The sequence below is a fragment of the Vanessa atalanta genome, chromosome 17 (assembly GCF_905147765.1).
Source record: "Vanessa atalanta chromosome 17, ilVanAtal1.2, whole genome shotgun sequence".
Taxonomy (NCBI): domain Eukaryota; kingdom Metazoa; phylum Arthropoda; class Insecta; order Lepidoptera; family Nymphalidae; genus Vanessa; species Vanessa atalanta.
Genome location: NC_061887.1, coordinates 1,615,128 through 1,632,157, shown reverse-complemented (window position 1 = coordinate 1,632,157; position 17,030 = coordinate 1,615,128). Strand labels below are relative to the sequence as shown.

Below are 17,030 nucleotides of genomic sequence, written 5' to 3'. Positions count from 1 at the left end.
GCACTGTTTCACATAATCAGTAACAGTCCGTAAATGGGTAAAGTCTTTCTCATCTTTTAGCAAGATTAGACCGTAAAAATGCTATAAAATTTTATATGAAAAAATATTTTTTCTGAATCGCGCTAACATTTGGTTCACAATATATATATAGGTTCCGACTTTGAAAATATAAAGTTGGCGTTGTTGCAACGCTTTGTATTATTTAACTTAACAGATAGTGTTAACAACTAACTTAACAGATAGTCGAGCGGTATACAAGTAGTCAGGTCAAAAAAAGGACGAATAATGCGAGCATAAATTTTATTCAATCAATAAAAATCTAAAAAGTATAACACCTCGCCTTATCGCCTTCACTGGTGACAGGACGGCTGGTTCGTTTTTAGCCCAGAGGATTGGAATTGCGATTCAACGGGGAAATGCTGCTAGCATTCTTGCCACCATTCCACGCGGTCAAGATTTATACAGTAACTATTTTAAATTCATATTTGTATATATATTTAAGCACTTAATGTTATCAATTCTTATGTTAATACATATATAGTAATTGACAAAAATAATCAATAAATAATTATAAATTTTGCAAGAGAATTATTGTATATGTCACGATAACTGATGATATTGAAACTATAGTCGCGTAGTTGAGCCGATAGAAGTTCATTGCGTGGTAGTTGATAGGTCTTGACATGATCAGACTCTTGAAATCCCTGAGGGTTTCTTGTATCTCCTTTGCTGTAACAAGTAATCTATAATTGCTTCTCAATTGCCACGGTTAATACTGATTTAGTCTCTAAGTTTATCATTACACATTACATAACATAGGCTTTATTTTATTGTAGGAATGTATTGTTATATTATTGGGTACTAAAGGCCCCTTTTCTAATCAAGTTTTTTTTTTATAAAAACTTGTACGTAAGTAAGTAATTGTGGTCCATTGGTTAATATTGCTCAAGAAGCTAATGTTGGTAGAATATGTGATGTATGGGTGGTACCCAGGCGGGTTTCCACAATTCCTGACACCAAGTCATTTTTAATTATTATGGCGACGGTGATAGCATCAAATTAGAACCAATTTTTCATATACCGTTTAACTATTTAGGTTAACACAAATATGTTCCACGAATTTCCTCAGAATATTCCAAAAATATTTATAAAGCCCTATATAAATTAAGTTCGTAACATAAATTAAACTTACATATTTTCTTCTTGATAAGGATGTGATCTATTATTCGGATAATTCTTTCAGTCTGTCTGTAGTTCTGCTCACAGTAATAGATTCCACAGAAAAGTACCATACTGTCGCTAAAAATCTTTGCTGTTGTCGAAATAATTGCTAAACACGTGGATTTCTTTGGTAATATCTAGAAACAATTTTTTGTTGAGTATATTTGTAGCATACTGTAATCTACGATAATAAGCATTTTTTTTTACGTAAAAAAAACTCGTTTTAAATACATTACACAACACAAAAATATAGAGGGAAACCGACAGGAATACTTATTTTTTAATTTTGATGAAATAGGTAGGCGAACAAGCAAATTATGGCAGGCTGATGGTAAGTGGTTATAACGGGCCATAGACATTGTCGTTGTAAAATATTTAATCATTCCTTACTACTCCAATGCAGCACCAACCTTGGGAACTAAGTTATTATGTCCCTTGTGAACCACAATACAAAGTATGTCTGCTTGGCTGTTAAATATCTGCTAAGTGGGTGGTACAACAATGGGTAAAAAAATGCATTTGCAAGTAGCCCTTTTTTTGTTTTTTTCTCTCTGGAAAAACGCTATCTAATATAATAAAATATAATCTAATATTTAAGTATGAGGGAATAGTTTTGGTTTATCTTGCTTAAAATAGTTGTCCTTATTATTATTAATGTAATTTAAATAATCGTTTCCATTCTCAGCTATTACAATGATAATAAAAGTAAAATTATAAAAAAAATATATTTAACGGTTATAATCACTAAAACATCTTTCGCCAACAATTGAAATAACATTTTCATTATAAATTAATTTAGACATTATTTTCAAACTTCTATTTTCATAAAAGTCTATTCGATTATTTAAAGCAATGACAATAATTTACATTAACAATGATTGGAAATGGTCTCAATCATTCTTTCTCATTTTCTTACCACAGTTCCAAGGAAAACTCTTATCACCAAATTCGTCATCAGTACCATGTCCAGCAGATACAGTAAACAAATGAGAAATACCTGCAAAGAGAGTCACTTATATTTCCACTAATTAATACTGTTTGTTATAATTTGGTACTTCTGACTTATTTCATCATAATTACCATTAATCTAACCATATTTTGTCAAATAAAACATTCGTATAGTGAAACACTTAAAAATAAAATGCAAAAAATTATCAAGAATATATTCAAATTTAAATTGAATAATTCCGTAAATTTTTATCAAAAGAAATTACATACCCTGAATCCATATTTCATATTTATAAAGTCACATTGCTCGTTTAAGAGAATATAAGATCTGTTCAACCGCATTATAATGTCAGAACGGCTGTTTGAAGTAGTTTTCGAGGAATCCAGATGATCAGATTTTCTAATATCTTGTGAACTGCTCCATGCCTTATCATATAAAAAATCTTTTATTACACCCGGTAAATTATCGATTTCATAGTAATAATTTTGGAGTATATCACCAATGGCTTCCAGGCGATATTTTACCAGGATACAGTTTGATATAATGTCCAGAGAAGTTAGTATTCTCATAACGATATAAATAACCTCTATGAAATAAACATTGATCATTAAACAATTCAAGTCGACCAACCAAGTGCTGAAATCGATGACTAATAATATCATAGCGATAAATACGAAGATAAGAGATATTCGCGTGATGCAGTTTCTATTGTTTTTGTTATGAGGCATACCGAGGATGCTGTCGATATGATCATAAGTGATAAAATAGTCAATGTATGACTGTCTACCATACTTGTAGACGAAGATAATATCAGTAATATATTGCACATATCCAAGCATATATGGTATTTGTATTGTGTCCTCAAATGTGAAAGTTTTATTGAATCGATGATTTTGAATCATGCCATAAATGCAGTAACTATTAGCAGTGAAGAATACTATGAGGAAAAATATAAGTTTGAAAATAGAAAAATGATATTTAAGTCTATCTCCATCTCGATAAATGCAAGACAGGCCCAATAATTTCAGAGCATAGTTCAACAGCGATAGTGTTGAAAATGCGTCGTGTTTTGGATATTTTTTACGTATGTCTTGAGTCTTCATGTTCTACAATGACACTAGTCTAGTTAAACATCCAACAACTGTATATGTCTAATATCGTAAATTTTTTTTGTATTTTGTGACCGTTTACTGTGAATTAGCATAAATTAAAATAATTACTTTGTACAGTCTGATCGATTTATTTATGTAGGCTTTTATTTTAAGTGGTGCTCGCCCAGTGTTGGAATTTCAATCATAATATTTTATTGAAAATTTTACATAAACGTAATTTGCATCTTTGAACATTTTTTTGTATTTTATTTCCACGCTTTAATGATTTCGTTAAAAAAGCAAATAAAATAAAAATATAGGAAGGGGAAGACTGTATAACTATGTACACTTCTCACCACTGGAAAAAAATGTCCTGTTAAGAAACTGGCTTAAAACTTATCCCAACACGATGCTACGGTAAAGCATAATGTCACAGATGAAAACCACCAACCTATTTCTTACAAAATTTTCTTTTGCAGTTCTATAATTGTTTTTGTAATCAAATACATATATAATTAAAAAAAAAAACTGTGGCCTAAATCGAAACATCCTGTATTATAACCAATTAAGGTTATAGCTTCCATTAAGTTATTGCAATACACGAACATGATAATTAGTCATTTGAATTCAGTTGTTGCTGTTATCAGTTTAATTTATTACAAGCTTTTATTAAATCTCACCTTTTCCGGTGTGTAAACAAATTTTGCAAGTTCAATTTGACCCACTTCCCCTATTCTGAAATTTTACTCTTCGGTTCAAGTCATGACAACGCATTTTTATGATAACAATGACCTGATTAGCTCCAGACGAAGGAACTTCTGAGCGGTTAATAGCACAAACAGGAAATTTTATATACGCCTTCAGTAATGATAGCCCATTATATATTTGCCATAATTAAGATAGTACTAGTGGGTCTCCCGCGAAACTTCGCGTTTATCCAAAACACTTTTTAGGAATTTCGAAACGTATGACAGGTTTTTGTTTCGATTTCATTTCATTGTAAACTGCAAGTTACTCATCTACATTTGGCTACTATTTGATATTTGATATTCAGTTAGAATTGGAGTATGTCGAAAACTATTTACTTTAATTTTGTTTACGTTTTTAATTTTTTTTTTCTTATACAGCCGTAGTACCGCTCTCTAATCGCCCAGTATATTTTTCGTTCTCTAAAATTATTTCTTTGTTAAATCGTAACAATTTAGCAAATTTGAGCAAAATACACATTCTAGTCTTTTTTTAGCATTAGCAGCCTGTAAATTTTCCCACTGCTGGGCTAAAGGCCTCCTCTCCCTTTGAGGAGAAGGTTTGAAGCATATTCCACCACGCTGCTCCAATGCGGGTTGGTGGAATAACATGTGGCAGAATTTCGTTTAAATTAGACACATACAGGTTTCCTCATGATGTTTTCCCTCACCGCCCAGCACGAGATGAATTATAAACACACATTAAGCTCATAAAAATTCAGTGGTGCCTGCCTGGGTTTGAACCCGAAATCATCGGTTAAGATGGGCACTGGGCTATCTCGACTCTGGCCAATACCGTTTGCTATTTAGTCTTACAGCTTTTTGGTACAGGCCAACTCTACGTTGCTTTAAGTACGGTCAAGTCACAAGGAGTTCTCCTTATTAAAATCCTAAATCACCATTACTACTGCCACTTGGAACTATTCGGAAGATAACAGTTTATAACACCTTAGGTAAACATTAAGAAGTTTTTTTAAACCAGTTGAAATCATGCGTGTTCAGTGAACACACACACAAATTAAGAATCATTTTTATAAGGAAATTAGTACTAATAGTATAAGCAATTTACTGAGTCTTAGATATGCTTGATGAAATTCCACAAAAGTTTTTAATCTCAATTATATCACACTCGTCACACTTACTATCGCCGATCAGCAAAACTTAATATTGTTGTGTTCCGATTTGAAAGGGGCATACTTAGTTCATGTGGTTTTGACTATTCAAGAGATGGATTATATTTTAACATAGCTAATGTAAATGAGCGGAAATAACCACTCACCATAGGATGGCCCAAATTGCCAGTCTGCCAGTAAAGAAAAAAGAAAAGCTTGTAAAAATAATGTTATAGATAATATCACCACTTTCAAAAATACAAACATAGAATAACATGCTGGTTATAAAGACCTCAAATATTCAGGAAATCAAAGGACTTCTTTGAAAGTAAATTTAGTAGGTATGTGATAGCAGGTCGGGGCTACCCTTTCATAAATCATGACTATCGGAAGAGTTATTTGTTGCAAATATGGCAACCCTTCAGACGTCGATCGCTGAACGCTCTAACTTGTAAGTTAAATTACAGCTGTTATTTGTAATTTCTTACACGAAAGCTGTTGTATTTTCAAATATAGTCTTTATATTCCCAGTATTCATTAGAAAATATTATTATTTTTTAAATTTTTATAACGATTTTTTTTTATCTACAGCTGGAGATCCTCAAAATGAGCCTATAACTGATTTTTTATATGTAGCTATCTATATATAAGATCTAAGTTACAAGTATATTAGTGGTATATTATAATTTTTTAAATATTTTTAACGATTTTTTTTGTGCTTGTGAGAACACAGTACAACGGAAACTACATTATTAAAATCTATCCTTTATTGCACACCGATATTTAAACTAAATTTGACATTTAGATAAAAAGCATATCATGGGGCTTACCATATCATTTGACGAAATCTCAAAAACAAATTCAATCATCCAACACATTACTGTAAATTACACAGTTACCTTGGCAGCCAGTTTATTATCATCCTTCCTTTGGTTGTTCTTCTGCAACTGTGAGATTCATGATTCTATGGAAAGCCCGTTAAGGCAAAGCCCTTTTACATTCTCCAATATTGTCGTATTGCCATCAAGTAGGATGAGAATAAGAGGATAGATAGTTCGCTTGTATTTGCACAAATTTGTATTATAATGTCTCTATCACATTTGGCTAGTCTCCATTGAAATATGTCATCATCATGACAGCATCATGATCTTATGACGTAATTATTTATATCCACCTTTAGTGATGATAGCCAGTTCTCAATGATGCCATAATTTAGCATAACTATGATACCATTTACGTTATATATACTATACGTAGAATGAAGTTTTTGTATCGTGTATGTAGTGTTGTAGTGCTGTTGGCCCTACTGGACTTTACAGCGTCACCTGACGTTGGGGCGAGTACTAGACTCAACCTTGATATTGAGCCCTTTTGAGTTCGAGAGTGACGTTCGTCCTGAGGGTGTCTCCTATGAGATCGCACCTCGGCTCAGAACGTAGTCGGTGGGGAAAAAAAATTTAGCAAATCATATTGTTGTAGGGAACAAAAATATGTTGATATATCCTTTAATTATATTAATCAATAAAGATGTTACTCTAAAAGGTTTAATGAAAGACGGATTTTTCAAGGATTTTATTAATAGATTTTTTTTTGTCCGTCCTCAGTTCAATTCGATTGAACTCTTCAAATAAATATATTCTGGACATTTCTTCATTCGACTTCATCTGATATATTAATTTTATATACCTACCAAGCCGATTATTAAAACGATTTCATCGTGGAATGCAAAATATGGAAATTATTGAAAATCATTGATCCGATTAATTTAAACGTATATTATATAAATCTGTACTTTATTAAACAATGTATGCGTTTTAAGTTGTGAGTTACTTTCTTTTGTTTTCATGCTAGAATGAGGGTGAGGATACATGTGTAGGATGAAAATCTGCTAAAGGGGTTTTACGAACATATTTAATATTAATTGTTAAGTATAGTGAAATAAGTACGAACTCATCCCGTACCATACTTTACTTCAATTTAGTTTTATTCAGATAAAGTAAACAAATATTAAGCTATAAGCACTTAAAGTAACACAAAAATAAAAAGCTACAATATTTATAATCATTTAATAGTATAACATTAATAATGAAATTACAGATCATAAAATATTGCATAAATTTATTTGCAGTTCTATAGTATAAATGCCACTAATTATGATATCTCCTAGGGAAAGAGATGTCACTAATTTCGGATGGAGGGATACTCAAACAGTTGCTTTTAAAATTCAATTTCATTTGGACTAGTTAATGCGTTAGTTCTATATATAAAAACAAATTATATAATATGAATGATATATCGTAAATCATTAAGGGATTAATTATTTTTTGAAGATAATTATGTTAGATAATTCCAACCGAAGAAGGAATGAAAATAAACAAATCCTAGACGTATTCCATGTGATTTGCTAATAGTTCAGCTATATTGTGCATTCCTAACAGTTCTTGATTAATATACGTGTATTTATAATAAAACATTAGTCAAAAAACTACTTTTATCCACTTTATTTTTACTTCAAAATTTTTATCAGTTTCGTAGATTTGCAAAACGCCTTTTTTTCGGAAGAATCCATTCAAGATTTTTCAAGCTCTCGGCGTCAATTCTATGTCTCTTTCTTGATGGTGGTGTATTAATGGGCAATTATTTATTATTGCATATTTTGCAAGAGAATTATTGTGTACGTAACAATAACTGATGACATCGAAACTAAAGTGGCGTAGTCGATTCGATAGAAATTCATTGCGTGGTAGTTGATAGGTCTTGAGATTATTATATTCTTGAACTCCATGAGAGATTCGTGTATCTCCTTTGCTGTAATAAATATTTAATAATAAGTCCATCACCTCTTGGATTCTTTTTTGTATTAGAATATGCAATGAATATATTCTGTGAAAAATGAAATTAAAACTCAGAATTAGCATTTCCGATGCTACATCACTAATTTCTTTCTCATATTAATTATACCGAAAAGGTTTTGGAACTAATTTCTTTTTCACTGGAGTAAACTGGCAGAAATCGTCGTTAGAAAATCAGGCGACATTTCCCTCTCTTTCTCTTTGTTTTTTCGTTTTAATTCAAATAGGAATTTCAAAATCTATTTTGTCTCTCTGAACCACTTTCTGAACAATTTTATTTTACAAACCTCAAAAGTCATCAATGTCGTTATTGGTTGTGGTTGATTCATGAGAAAGCTTTAGAAGCATAATTGAAAAGGGTTTTGGGTGAATTGGCTGAACCAATTACGATTGTTGAATATTTCGAAAAAAATCATGCCAAGTTTTACTAACGTGCACCGCGTATATCAATAGATTTATTGGTATTTTTTGCTGTATAAACGATTTATATAGACTCTTATTCTACCCGTGCGAAGCTAGAACGGGTAACTTGTACAAGTACATATATATTAAAAAAACAACATACTAATTTTCTTGTTGATAAGAATGTGATCAATCAATAGTATAATTCTCTCCGTCTGTCTGTAGTTCTGCTCACAGTTGTATATCCCGCAGAAGAGTACCAACGTGTAAGTGACAATTTTGGACATTGTTGAAAAGATTGGTAAAAATAATGATCCATTGGGCACTATCTGAAATGTAATAATTATCATAATTTAAGCTTTTGCCAATCAATATTTGGTACTGTGCTCCCGTTTGAACGTGAGTGAGCCAATGTTAATAAAGGTATACAAGAAAATATTATGTCATATAGGTTAGGCAAGTGGGCCATGATGATATGTGATCATTGCCCATATATAGAAACATTTATCATTTGTCACCAATGTGCTAACAACCTTGAGTACTAATATATTATGTCTGTCTGCAGTTACACTGGCTCACTCACCTTTTAAACCGGAATACAACAATACTAAGGTTGCTGTTTGGTTGTAAAATATATTATGATAAGTGGTTAGTACATAACCACACGGACACATGCAAAACCTTACTATCAAGTAATGGTGATGTAAGCAATGATTATTATTTCTTATAGTGGCAATATTTAGGCACAATAATGACCATTTACCATGTGTCAGTCTGAAACCTACCTGAAAGTTTGCACACTTCGCTACTATTACGATTTCTGGTAATTGACATAAATCTGTTTGTTGATTAAAATCTCATAGAATTAGTCATATTAAATAGTATTTTTTAATTATAATTTCATTGGCCTTACCACAGTCCCAATCAGTAATCGTATTATGAGGTTAATCATTAGTACCATATCCAGCAAGTACAATAGGAATATAAGAAAAATCTGCAACGAAATAACGCTCTTTAAATATGTATATTTCTGAGCAAATTGGTCAATTCTGATGTCGTCCTGACATGGAGACAAATCTCAGGTGAGACTTGGTAATTATGCAAGACATATTATCTATACTAATATTATAAATGTGAAAGTAACTCTGTCTGTCTGTCTGTCGCTCTTTCACTGCCTAAGCAATGAACCGAATTTGACGAAACTTGGTATGAAGCATACTTGAACTCCAAGGAAGGGCATAGGCTACTTTTTTGCCTAGCACATGACATGACCTTCAAGAAAAGAGCGTACTCTTTCCTTAAAGGCCGGCAACGCACCTGCAAGCCCCCCGGTGTTGCAGATGTCCATGGGCGGTGGTAGTCACTTTCCATCAGGTGAGCCTCCTGCTCGTTTGCCAACTTATGACATAAAAAAAAAAAAAAAACAACCAAACGCGAGCAAAGCCGCAGCCGACGACTAGTAGTGCATATTGTATAGGTGCACTCTTTATTCCTTTACGGCAAATCCGACACGACCGGGAAGAGATTATTCGCAGGACGGCTTTGCTAACTTTCCGAGGCATGAGAGTGTATACTAGTTGCAACTTTCAAAAACCGCACCATTATTGAGAATTTTTCAATAGAAAAACTCAATAACTCCCGGTCCCACATGGGGTTTGGACCCAGAACCTCATAACATCTGTGGTTTTATATCTAGAAACTAGACTAACTAGGCAGATAATACAATACCTACCGATTGAAGCATTATCGTCTCGTATAAAACTATTTCAATTTTGTTTAAAATTACTTAAATATTTTCAATATTTTTTAATAATTAATAAGATAAAGATGAAAAACATACTTTCAAATGTATAATATTTCATTAAACATATTAGCAATTAATACAAGAATATAAAAAAATATAAACTCTATTCAAATTATTTGTCAATACGTTGAGGGATCCAGGATGAATCACATAGAAGACGTGAATTATAATATAATATAATCCTTAGTTTTGATATGCTTAGTTTTTGAATTCATTTTCCTAACCTCATCCAGAAGAGAAAAACTATCATATTATTTTTACTTATTAAATTAGATTGTGTTTACAGTGCGGTACTCTAAATTAAAAAAAAAATAAAGATTCACCAACCCTGAACCCGTATTTGATATTTATGAAGTTACATTGCTCGTTCAATAGTGTATAGCATCTGGTTAACCATATAATAGTGTTATGGCGTTCGTTTGAAATAGTTTTCAAGATATTAAGATTGTTGAACTTCATAGCATCCTGTGTACTGATCCAAACTTTATCATGTATAATATTCTTAACTACTCCTGGTAAGTTTTCGCTATGGTAGTAAAAATTTTGAAGTAGATCACCAATAGTTTGCAGTCGATATTTTACTAGAATCCAGTTTGAAATACAATCAAGACCGGCCAACATTTTTATAACAAGATATATTACCTCGATGGAATAATTAGTGATTATTATTAAATTAAAATTGTTAATCCATGTGATAGACTCAATGATTATCGCGGCTATTCCACTAAATGTAAAGAACAAACACATTCGTCTAATGGCCATCCTGGACTTTTTATAAGAGGCTATGCCAAGGATGCTGTCAATGTAATCGTAGAGCAAGAAATAGTCGACGTAAGACTGCGTTCCGTACTTGCAAACGAATATAACATCAGAGATGTACTGGAAGTATCCAAGTAAGTAAGCCGACTGTATTGAGTTCTCAAAGTTGAGAGTCGTCTGATTTTTGGAATGATGCATCTTGAAATAAATGGTAAATACATTAGAAGACGAGAAAATTATGATGTAAATTAAAAATATCCAAATCGGACGTCTGTGCCTTAGTTTGTCACCATCACGGTATATACAGGATAGTCCAAATATTTTCAAACCAAAGTTCAAACTTGATAATGTTGAAAATGCGTCGCATTTTGTTGATTTCTTACGTAAGACTTGGATCTTCATGTTTTACAATCGCACTGGTGTTGAATATCCATGCACGGCCCTGCTTGTCTTTGAAGTATCAATTAACTATATTAAATGGAGTCCACTTCCTATAAAATTATTAAATATCAAATATATACAGTCTGAATCTGTTACCTAATTTACAAAATTTGTTTTTATTTTTATCAATACATCTTTAAAATGAAAGTCTTCGTACAAAAACATTTATTTGTTTGTATTTAATAATTAATTTTGTGCCTTGATAATAACGTTCTACTAAACTAAATTGATCACGTTGGCATTAATACTAAAACGATGCCCTCTGTACCAGATATATTGTATTGCACAGTTGATTACGGATAATACAATACAGTATAATGATACTCGGAAATCCCAAAAGAAAGTGCACTCTTCATAAATGTAGTGTTATAATACGATAAGACGACAATTTGACAAGACCGAAGAGAGTTCCAGAGAGAAACCGCTTTATGTACTTCCTTCCTACAGGAGTGTAACACTTTCAATCGATATTGCTTTTCATCAATATTATTTTTCTTTAAGCATAAAAACCAAGATCTGGATCTGGAAGAAAATCTGGAATATAAGCCTTGTATTGTACAAAATTTTGTTGGTAATTTTAAGTATTTGAATTAGCGGTAGGGCTTTGTGTATCTTAGCGCTTTTTCTGGGTAGTCATTACCCTTTCATCACATGTTCAACTACAGGTATAAGGGTAAAAAAATCTAAGTTCCCAAGGTTAGTGGCACATTGAAGATGTAAGGAATGTCTTTGGACGGTGATGACCATCAAATGACCCATATGCCAGCCAGCTCATATATGACACAAAAGGTATATCTCGGTGAATACTCGAACGTAAACAAAATATAAACTCTTGTATCTCTTTTCATAAATTTAAAATATTTTTAACCAATATTATTTTTTTGTGTTCAAACGTATACAGCCTCTATTATAAGCAATTTTCATTATGGCTTCTATTAAGTTATTGAGGTGAAACACTTTATCTATCCGTAAACAGTGTTGATTGTCACATCAATTACATATTTTTTCATCATTTGTTTAAATCAATAGCGGTTTAATCTATTTAATGACTTACAAAAGTTTATTAAATTGATGGAATATTCGAAGAACACTAAAAACTTTAATCTATAATTGCAAAACAAAGATGGCGTTGTAGATATGGTTGCGAGGTTAAGAGTTCGAATCCGGTAATTAATTTTTGTTATTTAGTTATAATTTAGTATGTGTTATATATGCATGCCCAGTGGTTTCGTGAATCTTAACAATGATTTTGAGTTCAAACCCAGGGCAAGTGCCACTAAGTTTTCCAAAACGGTGGAATAAGCTAGAAGCTTTTTTTCTAAGATTTAGTCACACGCAGTACAAAATCTATTTTTTAATTTTTATAATCCTTTCAATAGCCCGAATGGTGAATCTCATTTGGGACTTTTTGACTAGCCACTAAACCTACGAGGTAGTTAATATTTTAATAACAGTAACGAAGCAAGCAGTATTTTAATAATAATTTTATAAGTATATTTTGTAACTTGCTATTTGTAAAGTAATGATAATGTCATATTTGGACTTGGCTATTTTTTTAAATCCAACTCAAACGATGAATCCCATCTAATACAGTTAAGGCAAAACAAACTTAGGAGAGTCAAGTTCGCTATCTATCTTTTTCTTACGCATAAACAGTATCCTCCGTCTCTTTCTTTCTAAAGTCCTCAAAGATTCCATATAAGAGACCAGTTAAACGGTCCTTTCAGTCGATTTTCCGCCTGAAAAGAACCCGAGCAATTAAGCGAGTAAACACGAGGGTTGTGTTTATATTTTATTTCCGCTTTGACACAATACACACTGTATTTCTGGGAATTTTCTTTCTTTGATAGCGATAATTAAATAACAATCACGCTGCATTGCTTTGAATGTGACGAATTTTATGGTCAGTGTGAAAATTATTTATGATGATACCGATTTTTATATTTATGTGACACTTGTTACATAAGCTATATAAAATATTTTTTTTTTAGCATTAGCAGCCTGTAAATTTTCCCACAGCTGGGCTAAACGCCTCCTCTCCCTTTGAGGAGAAGTTTTGGAGCATATTCCACCACGCTGATCCAATGCGGGTTGGCGGAATACACATGTGGCAGAATTTCGTTGAAATTAGACACATGTGAGATGAATATAAACACAAATTAAGCACATGAAAATTCAGTGGTGCCTGCCTGGGTTTGAACCCGAATCATCGGATAAGATGCACGCGTTCTAACCACTGGGCCATCTCGGCTCAGCATCTGGGCCCATATAAAATATAAATTATATAAAATACGATTATTTCAAGTCGTTCACAGGATATAACAGTATGGTTATATAATTAAGGTTATCATTATTATAATTTCGATTTAAAATGAAGTTAAAATATATTTGATAATTTTGGGCGCCACTGGGACTTCACTGATAACGATTGGAAGGTACATATTATATATCTTAATTTTTTGTTTACCTTACTTTGTAATTACTATGTGGAAGGGCTTCCTACAAGATCGTCTTGGTAGTTACCATCCTCTCTTTAGATATTCCGCTGCCAAAAAGCATTTCTTAGTATTGTTGTTCTGGCTTGAAGGGTATAACTAAAGGCAAAAGGGATCTAACATCTTAGTTTTCAAGATTTTTATCTCACTGGAGAGAAGGAATAGTACATATTTCTTACAGTGCCAGTACAGTTCAATGTCGATTGGTGGTGGTGACCACTTACCATTAAGTGACCCATTTGTCCGTCCGTCTACCATATCATAAAAAGCAGTCTATTAAGATTTGATCAACATACATAATTTTATTGGTTGTATAAATTATAAGAGCTTACAAAATATTACATAATATTTTTATAACTAGTGTTCGTAACATTAATTTGAAGGGTCTAACTAATAAATAGAAAAATATAAATCTTTATTCGAATCCTTCAATTTTAATTACAATTACAAATAGTACAGTTTTTTTTATTTTTAAAAATATATGCATACTTTTAAAATTGATTTGAACCGTTCATTCAAGTAGTTAAAATAATATTTGAATGGATATTGCTATATTCTGAATTACTTCCTGCATATGGTCACAGGCGCGTTAAACGTCACTGCTGCGACCTCGTGGTTCATAATATATATATTTTTTTTATGGCATAGGTGGCAAACGAGCAGGAGGCTCATCTGATGGAAAGTGACTACCACCGCCCATGGACATCTGCAACACCGGGGGGCTTGCAGGTGCGTTGCCGGCCTTTCAGGAAAGAGTACGCTCTTTTCTTAAAGGTTCCCAAGTCGTATCGGTTCGGAAAAACCGCCGGCGAAAGCTGGTTCCACAGAGTGGTTGTGCGAGGCAGAAAATGTCTTAAAAATCGCGCTGTTGTGGATTTTCGGACATCTAGGTGATGCGGGTGATATTTGGAACTTTGACGAGATGTCCGAAGGTGAAATTCAGCAGCCGGGATTAATCCAAACAATTTCTTATAATATGACGTAACCTGTTACCTTTCTCAATAGATGGATTACCTAAAATTATACCAGTGGATCAACTATACTTTTGATTATCAAAGTAAATTATAAATCAACTACTTCATAGGATTAATCAAATGGAAGCATAAAAATAGAGGACATCGAGTTCTGTGATTTTTCTCTTAACCTGAACTTCACCCTTATTAAACAATTCACTTTGTGTAGACGCGTCTGGGTGGATATCATCATTTATTTTACCTCTGGCTATAAATAGTTTGTTATTCTATGTTCCGGTTTGGAAGGTTAGTTATCTCTTCTTACATATTACTGGTAGCAGTTCATTGGCGAGATAGAATTTGAAATTTACTTTTTGTACTGTCAGCGTACATGGCTAAGGGTACCGCTATCATGAGGAGGCTATTAGAGTTTCCTTACAAAAAAAATTTTTTATAATTATAATAAAGTTCTACCTTAATAAAGCTGTATTTGCAATTATAGTAGTTTTGAATCAGACTCGCTTGCCGTTCTTACCTAAAAACTAAGAGATTTAGTCTCCATTCCTGACAAATACTTATATTCCTAAGCTCTTGTAACTATTGGTAACATACATATAATCGTTTACTCGTTTGTAGTAGAAATTAGTAAAATTTTATTTTCTTAAAATTTTTGACTTACCTAGTACTCATAGATATCGTCTAAAGGTCACAATGTTTGCCTAAGCCACATAATTTCTTTATGAAAATAAATATATATTGAAGCATTTTTTTAGGTAAAATGTATGGTAATATGACGTAGCAGTGTAACGTGTATGTCTATTGCCATATTAAAATAAAACTAGACGAAACCGATTAAAGTTAGAATTGCAAAATATAATTGGTCAAAAAAGATTTAAAAAAATAAACGAATGACGCTTTACAGAGCAACAACGCAAGGACAGAAAAGAAAAATCGTCGTAAAGATTCGAAGCTAGACTCAGCGAACTGCAAAAGTGAACCAAAGAAATGTTTAATGAAAAAACACAAACCGGTGTTTGCTTCGCGTTATTCCGAATGTAAAGTGAACAGAAAACACGCCCCAGTTAAGTTAGTATTTGTCAATTAGATAAATTTACTAAGAAAATATCTGGCAAAAGATAAAATGAGATTCTAAAAGTAAACAAAGAACAGAACAATATTACAGACTTAAATTGATATTAAACAAAACTAAATGAATTTTTATTCGACGATGAGTACAGCCACTTGATAAAAGCTAATAAATTTTGCTCATTGAAATTTATCTTTATATCGAATTTCTTAAAGAGCAATCGATCCAAAAATTACTGATAGAGAGAAGATTAATTTTTGCCTTTTGTTAGTGTAACGATATTGATAATCCATACCTAACTAGATCTGAGATGATCCAGTGATTAGAACGCGTGCATATTAACTGACGATTCCGGGCTCAAATCCAGGCAGGCTTTTATGTCCACGTGCTATATTTGTGTATAAAATTTATCTCGTATATCGTGAGGAAACCTGCATGTATATAATTTCAATATAATTCTGTGTATATTCACCAAACCGAATTAGAGCAGGGAGGCTCAATTAGCTTCAGAGCTTCTTCTTAAGTGGATAGGCTTTAACCCAGCATTATCACATTTGGAGAATTATTACTTTACATTTTTTTAAAGCATACCTTGTATTCAAGTTGACATAAGCCTATGCCCATAAAATTATGTCTATACAGTTTCAAAGAGCACCGGAATCTGAAAGATTTTGAAGATTCTGAAATCTCATAAACCAAGTAATCTTTGTCGTGGGGTTTTTAATCGGTAAGAAACCTTCGGAACAATCTCCCTGAGTTATAAAAAATTTTGTTAGCACGATGCAAAGAAATGTTCAAGAAAATTGAAAAACTTTGTAATAACAGAAATTAAAAATAAACTTTTATTGCATTATTCGTTATATTATTTGCACTAAACTTAATAATATTCCAATACAATGAAGACATATTTTTATTGAGGCATGAAACCATATTTCTCGTTTTAATATACGAACATAAAAATTGAATCTTTCATAAAGGTATTATGTATTCAAAGATAATCTCTAGCCGTATTGAAAGCGAGATCTAAACGTTTGCTTTCGTGTTACAAATACTTATGAAAATTTTCCTCATTTGTTGCGGTTTCAAGCGTTACATTCATCAGGAAAAAAATTTATTCT

At 32.2% G+C, this 17,030-nt stretch overlaps 2 protein-coding genes across 2 annotated transcripts; both read right to left on the bottom strand.

Moving 5' to 3' along the window:
- Positions 1–568: 568 nt before the first annotated feature.
- On the bottom strand, positions 569–3,072 carry LOC125070625. Its single transcript, XM_047680573.1, has 4 exons — positions 2,440–3,072; positions 2,138–2,218; positions 1,193–1,358; positions 569–729 (listed from the first exon to the last, which is right to left on the bottom strand). Exons 1-4 carry the CDS (start codon positions 3,070–3,072, stop codon positions 569–571), a joined length of 1,041 nt encoding a protein of 346 aa, XP_047536529.1.
- Positions 3,073–7,763: 4,691 nt separating this feature from the next.
- Positions 7,764–8,660, bottom strand: LOC125070624. Its single transcript, XM_047680572.1, has 2 exons — positions 8,537–8,660; positions 7,764–7,927 (listed from the first exon to the last, which is right to left on the bottom strand). Exons 1-2 carry the CDS (start codon positions 8,658–8,660, stop codon positions 7,764–7,766), a joined length of 288 nt encoding a protein of 95 aa, XP_047536528.1.
- Between the last annotated feature and the right edge of the window lie 8,370 nt (positions 8,661–17,030).